General features: G+C 41.2%; 1 protein-coding gene across 1 annotated transcript in view; it reads right to left on the reverse strand.

The window, feature by feature from the left end:
• The window catches only part of LOC124976288 (signal-regulatory protein beta-1-like), a 33,514-nt gene extending 25,921 nt beyond the window's left edge, over positions 1–7,593 (reverse strand). The window contains exon 1 of the mRNA XM_047539239.1: positions 7,468–7,593. Within this exon, the coding sequence (XP_047395195.1) occupies positions 7,468–7,540 (73 nt within the window). The 5' untranslated portion in view covers positions 7,541–7,593. The remainder of the gene's footprint in view (positions 1–7,467) is intronic.
• Between the last annotated feature and the right edge of the window lie 6,942 nt (positions 7,594–14,535).

Consider the following 14,535-nt stretch of genomic DNA (forward strand, 5'->3'; position numbering starts at 1 on the left):
TGTTGCTTGATTAATGTTTTGCAGAAGTACTGCTTCAAGAACAAACAACCTAAATTAATTTGAGATAACAAGCCATCACCTATAGGACAGATAATATAATATAGACCCTAATTAAATAAAAGAGGGTAAATAACTGTAAAGTCAAAAACATTAAAGTGCAATACTCTCACTTTATGATTGGTGAGACTGGCTTCCTGGGTGTTTAAGATCAAGTTTAAGATCAAGATTAACACAAAAGGACCAAGAAAACCAGTATTTTGCTCTTGCCCTCTGAATCAGCCTGAACCCAGGGAACAGGGGAGTTTCTCTAAGGAACTTTGCAACTCTGGGTCACTTGACCTCTTGATCAGGGAGATTAATGAGACCTCTAGAGGAGGCTCCAAAAACTCTGCTCCCACCTAAAGCCCTCCTATATCCCCCCTCCTTTTTTTTTTTTTTTTTTTTTTTTAACAGGAATGAGACTCTTTGCCCCTAACTAGCAGGAAGAAGCTACAGAAGAAAGATCATTGTCCCACCACTGGTATCTAAAAAAACAAAAAGGGAGAAATATTGGTATCAGATCTGCTATTTTGCTGCCACCAGTATTCTGCCCTCCCCCACACCATTTTACAACCCAGATGGTCAGTCTGCGAACATCCTAGCCAGCCAGTGGTCTGCTCATCAGTCTGTGAACATTCTTGGCAGTCATTGATCCAGATTGTTAGCATGGGAACTTCCTAGTCAGTTATTGGTCTGTTGTTATTAGCCTGCAAAATTCCACTACTTAAGGATAACTCCCCAACCATTTTCTTTCTCTCCTCCTTGCTCTCACTCTCTTTCCCTCTCCCTCCCCCACCCTCTCATTTTCTCTCTCTCTCTCTCACCCTGAGGGCAGACACTCTCCTGTCTGCTTAATAAAATCTCTTGTATGAATTCCCATGTCTGGAGTGGTTTCTGGGTGCTTTCAATTAGGACTATTCCCTATTGTTTAGATATTAATTTTACACTGCTGGTGACCATCTAATAGGACCAAATTAGAATCCAAAAAAACCAGCTGATATTACACTAGACAGATGAATAATTCACATTTATATTGTAATAGTTATTTTACATTTGATGACAATTTTGGTCCTTTATATTTTAAAGTATTCTTTTAGGTTTCTATCTGTTCCCATGTTCGTTATATCTAGGGGCATCATTCCTTCTGTTAAGATGCTATGGCCTCTGAAAGATAAGTATTAATAAAATGATTGAGATCAAATTAAATGGTTTAATAGTTACTATTAGAAATATCAGTGATGAACTTTTTGCTCTCCAGTTTAAACAAGGGCTTCAATGCCATAATAACTCTAACATGTCTATGTTGCTACAACTAAATATCATACTTCCCAATGGGACTAAGAAATAATTAAGAATCATCTAATGAACATTGGACACAATAATAATAATAACCTGGATCTTATATAATTGCATTGCCATATCCAGGATATTCAAGAGCAAAATTGATCTCATGGATTCTGTAATTCTAGTTGATCAAATACTTCCTAAATTGAATGGTTATTATTGGAATGATCTGTTTGCTACTAATTCTTTTTTGAATCATGATAATAGGTTGCCATGATCCAGGAACTTGAAGCAGCTCTCAGAACCAGGATCCAGAACCTCAAAATAACTGCCTATCATTTGCATTTTAAAAAAATATAAAAAGGGGAATATGTGGGGAGCCATCCATGCCTAGCAGGATCAGACTTGGCTGCACCATGGGATACAGAGGTCTGACTCCCAGAAACTTGTGGTCATGGGAGACTTTCACATAGCCTAGGAGTAAGTGGCCCTGTGTGCAGTGGCACACCGTCTGGGGATACGCTAGTTCCCCAGGCAAATGGCTTCCCTAACTCCACCCCAACCTGCTCCTCACAGAAGGAGCCCCTGCCAGTCAAGGCCTCTTTACCTGTTTGATTATAAATAAAAGTGAAGGTGCAGTCCTCCATCTTTTTGGAGGCCAGATCTATTATGGCCCGATCTGCTACACTCCCTTCCATTTAAAAAGAGTATTGACTCTTCTGTTTATTGATTAGAAAAGTTCATTAGTAATTCATAGATTTATCATCCACACTGTCCTCAGACAGTTAGCCCTTCCTTCATCCATGCTGAATGTGACTGAAACCCCCACATACTGTTGTTTTCTTAATAATCCCCACTGTAAGGAAAGTGGCCAAGTGCTTCTCGCACCACAAACAGCATCACAAGTGTCTCCTCTAGAGAAGCTGTTTCCTGAAAGTGGGGCTCTGTGAAGGGTTAAGGGACAGATTCCTGAGAAACACTCTGGATCCTCATGGCAGGGAGAGCTGTGTGCTAAAGAGACAAGACTGACTGGCTCCAGCTCCTGTTCAGAGGCAGACACGTATCAGATGGGGGTCCCGGGCTGACTCTGGAGCTGAGCGGCTCTGCTGGGAGAGACCTGCCAGGGGCCCCAGAGAGCTGAGCCCAGTACATGCTGTTCCGAAGTATCCACACCCTGAAGGGCTCCCATTCTCTCTTCCATTGCCAGAAGAAAAACCTGAACTTTCCTTATGTGTCTTCAGGACAACTAGCTCAGGGAATTTCAGCCCTGGCTGTGTTAGAATATTTTGGAGTAAGTAAAGACTTAGATGCCTCAAAGCATCTAAAGCATTAAAGCAAAATTTCTGGGAGGAATCCGGATCTGGGCATTTTTTTCTCTTCTGTTTCTCATGTGATTCCTGTGCACAGCCAGTGCTGGGTAACATGCTTGGACTTTGAAGTGCTGCTATCTTCTACGGGCGAAGAGTCTCTCCCTTAAAATTAAATGGTCACAAATAAAGAATTTAAAGACACTGTTGAGATCACTATCGCTCCACTGGATGACTATCTCAGTCCCTCTTCGTTAGTCAACTTTGCATTGCTGTGATCAAACACCTGACAAGAACAACTTAGAGAAGGAAAGCTTGTTCTGGGATCACATTTCAGAGGTCAGTCCACTGTCAGCTGGCACCAAGGAGGGCTTGTGGTGGACAGCTGCTCAACTCATGACACTCAGCACTGGGAACCAGAGAGAGAGGAAAAGAGGGACACAGAGAGAGAAACAGGGAAGGGTGAGAGAGGGAGAAGGAGTGAGAGAGAGAGAGATGGAAGAGAGGTGGTGGTGTTGGGAACAGTGAGTCCCCGAGTATCCAGGGACACAATGCCATCCTCAGGGACAGGCCTCAGTGACCTGCTTCCTTCAACCAGTCCACACCTGCCTACAGTTTCCACCCGATTCTGATTCCATCTCAGTCCCATCAGAATGGCAGTCATCAAGAATACAGACTCTAGATGGTGGTGAGGAAGTGGGAAAAGGGAACTCTCACTCACTGTTAGAGAAACTGTCCCTTAGTGAACCCCCTATGGAAATCAGTGAGGAGGCTTCTCAGGAAGCTGAAAATAGAACTGCTGTGTGGTCAACTCTTGGCATTTATCTTAAATAATAAAGTCAGTGTGCTGTGGAGAACTGCAGAGGTACCTGCATACCTATTGTTATGGTTCAGACAAGAGGTGTCCCTCACAAGCTCACATGAGACCTTACGAGGAAGTTGGGAGGTGAAATGATGGGATTGTGAGATGGGATTTGAGTTTGTACTGCTCAAAGGGATCAAAAACTACCGCATTTCCTACACTCTAGTACCCCACAGCTGACCACAGAATAAGGGAAAGAAATAGGAAATCAATGCAAAATAAAAAAGAGAAGCTACTGTAACACCTGGTGACTAAATAAGAGGCTATTGAGTTACCAATGGGTAGAAGAAGAAATCAGGGATGCAATAAAAAAAATACTTAGAGATAAATGAGAGTAGGGATACAACATATCAAAATATCTGGGATGCTATGAAGCCAGTTCTAAGAGGAACTTAACTGCATTGAGTTCATTGTTTTTCTTTTAATTTTGTAATTTTATTTGTTCAAGTTAGTTGCACATGAGAGTAGGATGCATTTATACAATTCGATAGATCATGTATAAATAGAGTGTACTCTCTGACTTTTGTGATTATACATATTACAGGATCACATCAGTCCTGCAGTCGTACATGTACACGAAGTAGTAATGTTTAAAAGAAAGGAAAGTCACAAAATATATAACCTATGATTATTCTCAAAATCACAGAAAAGCAAGAACAAATGAACACCAAAAGCAGTAAGAGATAGCACATATTTAATATCATAGCTGAAATCGATAAAATTGAAATAAACCAAAAATATCAATGAAACACAATGTTGGTTATTTGAAAAAAAAAATGTAAGGGATAAACCATTATCCAAGCTAACAAAGACAAAGAGAAAACTCAAATAACTAAACTTCGTGATGGGAGAAAACTATCACCACAGGCACAATTAAAATACAAAAGATATTCAGAAACTGTTTTGAAAATTTATACTCAAATAGAAATCTTGACAACATTGGCAAATTTCTACAGACATATGACCTATGCAAATTAATCAGGAGGACATAGAAAATTTAAACATATCTGGTTAAGCAAGGAAATTGAAGATGTCATCTAAAGCCTACCAAAAAAGGCAAGTCCAGGACCAGATGAATTTTCAGCCAAGATCTACCAGATCTTCAAAGAAAAACTAATGCCAACCCTCCTGAAATTATTCCATGAAATAGAAAAGAAGGAACCCTTCCAAACTCATTCCATGAAGCTAGTGTCAACCTGACACCAAAACCAGACAAAGACACATCAAGGAAAGAAAACTTCAGGCCAGTATCCCTCATGAAAATAGATGCCAAATTTCTTAATAAAATCCTGGAAAATCACATTAAAAAACATATTGAAAAAATAGTGCACCATAATCAAGTAGGGTTCATCTTGGGGAAGCAAATTTCTTCAATATATGGTAATCAATACATGTAATTCATCATTTCAATAGACTGAAAAACCACAGTTATCTCAATACATGCAGAAAAAGACTTTGACAAAATTCAGCATTCACTGATGCTCAAAAAAACTAGAAAAACTAGTGATAGTAGGAGCATACCTGAACATTGTAAAAGATGTATACGCTAACCCCAAAGCCAACAACATTTTATATAGAGAAAAATGGAAAGCATTCCCTCTAAAAACTGGATTAAGACTGGGATGCCCTGTTTACCACTTCTACTCAACATAGTTCTGGAAAGACTAGCCAGAGCAAGTAGACACTGATCATCTCAAGTGGCTCTCCAAGCTACCACAGCATCATCAGGACAGGACAGAGCACACCCAGATCCCTGGAGTGTCCCACCTGCAGGATGTCATGCCTTCCCCGTGCTTCACCCCTTAGACGAAGCCTGGGTATCCGAGGGGTCACCTCCCTCCTGGCCCCTTGTCTGCCTGGAACCCTCAGGACTAACCTAGTGAGCAGTAATGGAGTCTGGGGACAGTAGGAAAGGCACAGCCACCCATTAGGCACCCTGGACTCCATGGGACCTGCCTGCCTTCCACCCTTAACCAAAATCTCCCTTTGAACCATGGGAACCAAGGAAAACACCCCTTGCCAATGCCCAGGCAGTCTCCTGAGCTCAGGGCAGGTCACCTCTCTGTTCCAAGCCTGGAAGTGGCTCCCATGTCCATCACAGTGAGAGAAACACCCCTGAACATAGCAGGGACAGCCGCTGTCACAGCCTTTGCACACGCAGAGTCCCTGTCCTGAAGTCCTGCTGCCAGAGGACCTCACGGCTACTCCTGTACCTCCCCTTCATCTGTTCTCAGATCCCCTTCTCAGGGAGGCCCACCCAGACACCCCATTATCAGAACCTCCCTCCTCAGGTTCTCCAGCTCCCTTATCCAGCTGATGGTTTCCACTTCACACTGGTCACTGTTGATTATGTGATGTGATTCACCTCTTGGTTGTGTGTTGGCTACTGTCCATGTCCCTACAATGATCTTAACAGAGGGCCACTACTTTTCATCTTTCATACCCAAAGCACCGCAAGTTCCTGTGACAGTTCCCATCACACAGAAGGCGTCCAGTCAATGTGTGCCTAATGTGTGAATTGCTCAGTCCGCAACTCCCTGTATTGCAGAAGTCTAGTTGAAGTGGAGATATTTGGTAGAAATTGCCACAACTTGATTTCCCACACAGAGTACTTGGCAAAACAGGAACTATTTGCTAAGTATAGGCAGGAAGCAGAAGCCCAGTGGAGAAGAAAACCACACATCCTCTTCCCCTTACTCCACCATTCTCTATACTCATTGTCAGAGCTGTAGAAAGCTCATAAGTCAGGCAACTCATTCCTCATTCACTAATTTCACATACCTCTTAAAACCAAAATGTATCCTTCTTATTGCCTTCAAAAAACAAACAAACAAACAAAAAACCCAAAAAACAAAACAAAAAAAAACAAAACAAAAAAACCACACCAAGAAGGAGACAAAATAAATTTCCTCTTGATGTCTCTAGATCAATCACGATGACCATAAGATGCCTCAGGGATTTAGAAGCAAAATGATTCCACCTGCCCCATGGTTTGTACAACATGCCATTAAAATAATGTCTGGCCACACATAGGGTCAGGGCCCCAATGTTTGAGAAGAGGAGTGGTTGAACCAGGAGCTCCCATCTGACCACCTGCATTCAAACCATAGAACTAGCACTGCCATTAAACGACCCTGGTGCTCTTGCTGATTCTGTTTCCTCATCTGTAAGGTGGGGTGGCCAGAGTGTCTGCTTTGGGCATCATGGTCACATGAGATAAGAGTTGTACAGTCTTCCAAGAGTGTCTGGTCCACGGTGAATGTTGAAGATATTCTAAGTTTTACTCAGTATATTTCCTGAGACCTGAAGCCTTCCACTGGCATCTGTGATGGAGATGAGGGTGTGGACATCATCAAAGCTTCTGTCAGTCAGTTTTTCATTACTGTAAGAAATACCTGAGATAAATCCACTTATGAAGAGAAAAGGATGCTGACAGCTCAGAGTTTTAGAGGTTTTAGTCCAGCATTGGTTGGCCCCATGGGCATTGGGCCTGTGGGAGGCAGGAAATCATGGTGGGGAAGGCAAGATGGAACCAAGCCATGTACCTCAAGGGAAGACTATGAGAGAGAGAGAGAGAGAGAGAGAGAGAGAGAGAGAGAGAGAGAGAGAGAGAGAGAGAGTTTGCTCCCTCTATGACCTTGATTAGGTTTACTCACTTCTTGGCATTCCCAGAATCTCCGGAGTTATCAGGATACAAACATTGATCCTTCTGTAAAATCATTTTGTGAGCTGAAGTATTATAATATGCACATAATTCTTGTGGCTGCTGTTTGGAGCATCAGCTGATGTGATGCCTCTGGCCCCAGCTGCAGGGCATGTATCCTGAGACAATGTTCAGGACCCTTGGTCTGTGCTCCACATTACGCCCTGCCCTTGCCTTCCATGGCAGAGCCTGGGTTTCTCCTGAGTCCCTGGGAGTTCAAGGGCAGAACAGGGCCTAGGACAGAGGATTCTCCCCAGACAGTGCTCACTCACCTGCGAGTCCCAGCAGGAGGGTCAGCAGCAGGACACAAGGATGCTGGAACCAGGAAGCAGGCACAGACATCATGGAGCCCAAATGACCTGCTCTGTCCCAGCGTCTGTGCCGGGGAGATGCCAGACTCTGCTCTGTGGAGAGAACTGACACCCTGCCTCTCTTGTTGCAAGAGGAAGTGACTGTGATGGAGTGACGAGCAATTTCCTTCAAGAGTGTGAAGCAGAAACCAGGGAGCACAGGCAGCGAAGGTGAGGAGTTGCTCATGATGCTCCTCAGGAGGAACTGGACGGGCCTCCTTCTCCTGGGCCTGTGGTGGTCCACTGGCCCCTGGTGGTTTCCTGGGCCTCCCCAACTGTCTATCTGGTAGTCCTAGGAGAAGGAGGATGTTCCTGAGCCTCCTGACCCTGAGACCCAGGGTTAGCTGGCTTTGGCCTCACTCACTAAGAGTCCCTCAGCAGAGGGAAGAGGAGGGCTCCTGAGGCTACTCAGTGTTGGGGAGGAGCTGGTCATTTCCTGCCATGACCACTCGTTAAAAATCGTTTTCTTTTCTTCAGAGGATTAGTTATCCATGATAGTTGGTTCATCCTGACAAAACAGACACGCATGTGAGGTGGTTTCAGTTCTGCATCTGCCATTTCCCTCCTTCCTCACCCCACACCTCCTCCTTCTGCATCTCAACCAGATTTCATTTTCCTTATCTCTTTATTGATTTTTGATGGGTTCTATTGATTCATACATAAATTTGAAATTCCCTGTGGTGAGTTTATATTTGCACATAACAAGATTTTTTAAGAATTCCTTCTGCATTCCCTCCTCCTTTCCTCCCTCCTCCCTGACACTTGATGTCCTCCTATTCTACCGACCTCTCCTATATCTTCATTATACACAGTCCTCCTCTCTTTTTTCCCTGTATTTAACTCTATCCTACAGATTTGAGAGAAAACATTCCAACCTTGATGTTCTGAGTCTGGCTTATTTCACTTAGCATGATGTTCTCCATTCCCATCCATTTACCAGCAGTTGCCATAACATCATTCTTCTTTGTGGTTGAGGATAACTCCATTGTTTATATGAAACATAGTTTCTTAATCCATTCGTCTATTGTGAGACCCCTGGGTTCATCCCATGATGTAGCTATTGTAAACTGTGCTGCTCTAAACATTTAGGGTGACTATGCCCCTATAGTACGCTGATCTTAGATATTTGGCAAAATACCAAGGAGTAGGATAGTTGGATCATGTGGTGGTCCCATTCTGGTTCTTTGAGAATTCTCCATGCTGCTTTCCAGAGTGGTTGACCTCATTTGCAGTCCCCCCAACAACATGTTTGTGTACATTTCTGTGGGGAGCCATCCATGCTTAGCAGAATCAGACTTGGCTGAGCCATGGGATACAGAGGTGTGACTCCCAGGAACTGGCAATCGTGAAAGGCTGTTTCAGACCACTGGGGAGTAGGTGGCCCTCTATGGGAACGGCTCACCATCTGAGGACATACTAGTTCCCCAAGCAAATGGCTTCCCTAACTCTGCCACATCCTGTTCCTCACAGAAGCAGCCCCTTCCAGTCTGGGCTCCTTTACTTGTGTTACTATAAATGAAGGTGAAGGTGGGGTTCCCTATCTTCTTGGAGGCCAGATTTGGTATGGCCCGATCTTCCATTTGAAAAGAGTATTGACTCTTGTGTTTATTGATTAGATAAATTTATTAGTATTTCATTGATCACTGGCACCTTGGTCCTCTGACAGAAATTCTTCCCCTCATCCAGGCGTTACACAGACCGCCCCCATTTCCCCTGAACTTTGCCAACACTTACTATTGTTTTAATCTTGGCATTTGCTGTCTGACTGGAGTGAGATGAAATTTAGTGTAGTTTTGATTTGCATTTCTCTGATGATGAGGAATCTTGAAATTTAAAAAATATATTTATTGGCCATTTGTGTTTCTTCTTTGGTGAAGTTTCTGTTTAGTTTTTTTGCCTATTTGTTGATTGGGTTATTGTTATGTGTTGGTTTAAGGTATTTGAGCCTCTTACATATCCTGAATATTTATTCCCGGTTGGAGGAGGGCCTCCCCACGATCTTCCCCTAGTCTATGGGCTCTTTCTTCACTCCCTTCATCATTTCTCCTCCTGTGCACAGGATTTTAACTGGCAGCATCCCACCATTGATTCATTGGTTTTCTGTCTTGCATTTTGGAGGTCTGTTAAGGAAATTGTTGCCAGTACCCTCATGATGAAGTGTCCTCATATTTTCTTTTAGTCTTGCAATCTTTCTGGATTATTCCTGATCTTTCATCCATTTTGATTTGACTTTTGTGCAGTGTAAGAGATTTGAATCTAGTTTCTTTCTTTCTCATGTATCTGTGTAGTTTTCCCAGCACCATTTGTTAAAAATGTTGTATTTTGTCCCAAGTGTCTTTGTGGCTCCCTTAATGAATATCAGGTAGCTGTGAGTGTGTGGGTTTGTCTCTGCTCCTTCTGTTCCTTTCCATTGATCTTCATGTCTACTTTTTGCCAATACCATGCTGTTTTTGCTCCTATAGCTCAGGTTAGGTATGGTGATGCCCCTGCATCTCTTTTCTTGCTCATTATTGCTTTGGCTATTCTGGGTTTCTATTTTTACCTGTGCATTTAAGAATTGTTTTCTCCAATTCTGTGAAGAATGGCATTTTGATGGGGATTGCCTTGAGTCTGCATATTGCTTTTGTAAGTATGGTCACTTTGATAGTATTAATTCTGCCTATGCAAGAACATGGGATGTGATTCCATCTTCTATGGTTTCCTTCAATTTCCTTCTTCAGTGTTCTATAATTTTCACTGTAAGCTCTTATACCACATTGGCTGGGTCACTTCCCACAACCTTTGCTTTTTTGAGGTTTTTATGAGTGGGATGGTTTTACTGATTTCTCCCTTGATTGAATCACAGTTGGAGCCAAGGAAAGCAATTCATTTATGGGTGTAGGTCTGGAGTCCTGTTCCTTTGCTGAATTGATTTGTAATTGCTAGAAACCTTCTGGAGTTTTTTGGGTCTTCTAGTTATAGGATGATGTCATTTGCAAGCAGCATTCTTCTTTTCCTGTTTGTATCCCTTAATTTCCATGTCTTGCCTGATTGCTGTGTCTAGTGTTTCAAGGACTATATTGAGCAGGAGTCGTGAGTATGGACAACCTTGGTTGTAATTAATTTGAGACAAAGTGGATTTAATTTTTCTCCATTGGGTATGATGTTAGCTGTGACTTTGACCTTCACAGCCTATAATGCTGAGGTAAGATTCTTCCAACCTCATCTTCTACAGGGTTTTCAACATGAATGGATGCTGGATTTTGTGAAAGGCCTTTTCTTTTTTTTTCCTTCCCCTCACCCTCCTACCCCTCTTTTCCCTCTATACAGTCCCTCCTTCCTCCATTCTTGCCCCTGACCCCCCATTATGTGTCATCATCCGCTTATCAGCGAGATCATTCGACCTTTGATTTTTTTTGAGATTGGCTTATCTCACATAGCATGATATTCTCCAGTTTCATACATTTGCCTGCAAATGCCATAATTTCATTATTCTTTATAGCTGAGTAATATTCCATTGTATATATATACCACAGTTTCTTTATCCATTCATCAATTGAAGGACATCTAGGTTGGTTCCACAATCTGGCTATCATGAATTGAGGAGTTATAAACATTGATGTGGCTATATCTCTGTAGTACGCTGATTTTAAGTCCTTTGGGTATAGGCCAAGGAGTGGGATAGCTGGGTCAAATGGTGGGTCCATTCCAAGCTTTCTGAGGAATCTCCACACTGCTTTCCAGAGTGGCTCCACTAATTTGCAGCCCCACCAGCAATGTATGAGTGTACCTTTTTCCCCACATCCTCTCCAACACCTATTGTTGCTTGTATTCTTGATAATCACCATTCTAATTGGGGTGAGATGGAATCTTAGGATAGTTTTGATTTGCATTTCTCTTATTGCTAAAGATGGTGAACATTTTTTCACAAGCTTGTTGATTGCTTGTAGATCTTCTTCTGTGAAGTGTCTGTTCATATCCTTAGCCCATTTTTTGATTGAGTTATTTGTATTTTTGGTATAGAGTTTTTTGAGTTCTTTATATATTCTGGAAATTAGTGCTCTATCTGAAGTATGAGTGGCAAAGATATTCTCCCACTCTGTAGGTTCTCTCTTCTCATTGCTGATAGTTTCCTTTGCTGAGAGAAACCTTTTTAGTTTGAATCTGTCCCAGTTATTGATTTTTGCTTTTATTTCTTGTGCTATGGGAGTCCTGTTAAGGAAGTCTGATCCTAAGCCAACAAGTAGAAGATTTGGACTGACTTTTTCTTCTATAAGATGCAGGGTCTCTGGTCTGATTTCAAGGTCCTTGATCCATTGTGAGTTGAGTTTTGTGCAGGGTGAGAGATAGGAGTTTAGTTTCATTCTGCTGCATGTGGATTTCCAGTTTTCCCAGCACCATTTGTTGAAGAGGCTATCTTTTCTCCATTGTATATTTTTGGCCCCTTTGTCTAGTATGAAAAAATTGTATTTATTTGGGTTTGTGCCTGTGTCCTCTATTCTGTACCATTGATCTACCTGTCTATTTTGGTGCCAATACCATGCCGTTTTTGTTACTATTGCTTTGTAGTATAGTTGAAGTTCTGGTATTGCGATACCCCCTGTTTCATTCTTCCTGCTAAGGATTGCTTTAGCTATTCTGGGTTTCCTGTTCCTCCAGATGAATTTCATGATTGCTTGCTCTATTTCTGTAAGGTACATCATTGGGATTTTTATTGGAATTGCATTGAATCTGTATAGCACTTTTGGTAGTATGGCCATTATGACAATATTAATTCTGCCTATCCAAGAACATGGGAGATCTTTCCATCTTCTAAGATCTTCCTCAGTTTCCTTCTTCAATGTTTTATAGTTTTCATTGTAGAGATCTTTTACCTCTTTGGTTAGATTGATTCCCAAGGTTTTTTTTTTTTTTTTTTTTTTTTGAGGTTATTGCAAATGGAGTTGTTTTCCTCATTTCCCTTTCAGATGTTTCATCGCTTGCATATAAAAATGCTTTAGATTTATGCATGTTGATTTTATAGCCTGGTATTTTGCTGAATTCATTGGTGAGGAATAGAAGTTTTCTGGAGGAGTTTTTTGGATCCTCTAAATATAGAATCATGTCATCAGCAAACAGTGACAGCTTAAGTTCCTCTTTTCCTATTCGTATCCCTTTAATTTCTGTGGTCTGCCTAATTGCTCTGGCTAGAGTTTTGAGGTAAATGTTGAATAGAAGTGGTGAAAGAGGACTTCCCTGTCTTGTTCCCATTTTTATGGGAATGGTTTCAGTTTTTCTCCATTAAGAATGATGTTGGCCATGGTCTTAGCATAAATAGCCTTTTCAATGTTCAGGTATGTTCCTACTATCCCTATTTTTTCTAGTGTTTTGAGCATGAAGGGGTGTTGTATTTTGTGAAACGCTTTTTCTGCATCAGTGGAAATAACCATATGATTCTTATCCTTAAGTCTATTGACATGATGGATTACGTTTATTGATTACAGATGTTAAACCATTCTTGATCACGGTGTACAATTTTCTTACTATGTTTTTGGATACGGTTTGCCAATATTTTGTTAAGGATCTTTGCATCTATATTCATCAAGGATATTGGTGTAAAATTTTCTTTCCTTGATGTGTCTTTGCCTGGTTTGGGTATGAGGGTGATATTAGCTTCACAGAATGAGTTCGGTAGGTTACCCTCCTTTTCTATTTCCTGGAATACTTTGAGAAGTATTGGAATGAGTTCTTCTTTGAAGGTCTTGTAGAACTCGGCTGAGAATCCGTCTGGTCCTGGGCTTTTCTTGGATGGTAGGTTTTTAGTGGCTTCTTCTATTTCATTGCTTGCTATTGATCTGTTTAAATTGTGTATGTCCTCCTGGTTCAGTTGGGAGGAGCATATGTCTCTAGAAATTTGTCAATGTCTTTGGTAGTTTCTATTTTGTTGGAATACAGATTTTCAAAGTAGCTTCTCATTATGTTCTGTATCTCAGTGGTGTCTGTCGTGATATTTCCTTTTGCATCATGTATTTTAGTAATTTGAGTCTTCTCTCTCCTTCTCTTTGTTAGTGTGGCTAAGGGTTTGTCTATTTTGTTTACTTTTTCAAAGAACCAACTTTTTGTTTTGTGAATTTTTTGAATAGTTTCTTTTGTTTCCATTTCATTGATTTCAGTTCTGATTTTAATTATTTCCTGTCTTCTACTACTTTTACTGTTATTCTGTTCTTCTTTTTCTAGGGCTTTGAGTTGTAATGTTAGGTCATTTAGTTGTTGACTTTTCATTCTTTTCTGGAATGTGCTCTGTGCAATGAATTTTCTTCTTAGTACCGCTTTTATAGTGTCCCAGAGATTTTGATATGTTGTATCGTTGTTCTCACTGACCTCTAAGAATTTTTTTTATCTCCTCCCTGATGTTTTCTGTTATCCATGTTTCATTCAATAGCATATTATTTAGTCTCCAGGTGTTGGAGTAATTTCTGTTTTTTATTTTGTCATTGATTTCTATTCTCAGTCCATTATGATCTGATAGAACATAAGGCAGTATCTCTATTTTTTTGCATTTCCTAAGGGCTGCTTTGTGGCATAACACATGGTCTATTTTCGAGAAGGTTCCATGTACTGCTGAGAAGAAAGTGAATTCGCTCGTTGATGGATGGAATATTCTATATATGTCTATTAAGTCTAGGTTATTGATTGTGTTATTGAGTTCTATGGTTTCTTTGTTTGGTTTTTGTTTAGAAGATCTGTCTAGTGGTGACAGTGGTGTGTTAAAGTCACCAGAATTATTGTGTTGTGGTCTATGTGATTCCCGAAATTGAGAAGGATTTGTTTGTTGTACAGGGATGCACCATTGTTTGGGGCATAAATATTTACTATCATATGTCTTCCTGATTTATGATCCCCCTAAGCAGTATGAAATGTCCTTCTTTATCCCTTCTGACTAACTTTGGCTTGAAGTCCACTTTATCTGATATAAGGATGGAAACCCCCACTTTTTTACTGAGTCCGTGTGCGTGGTAGGTTTTTTCCCAT

This window comes from Sciurus carolinensis, chromosome 2, assembly GCF_902686445.1.
Source record: "Sciurus carolinensis chromosome 2, mSciCar1.2, whole genome shotgun sequence".
NCBI lineage: Eukaryota > Metazoa > Chordata > Mammalia > Rodentia > Sciuridae > Sciurus > Sciurus carolinensis.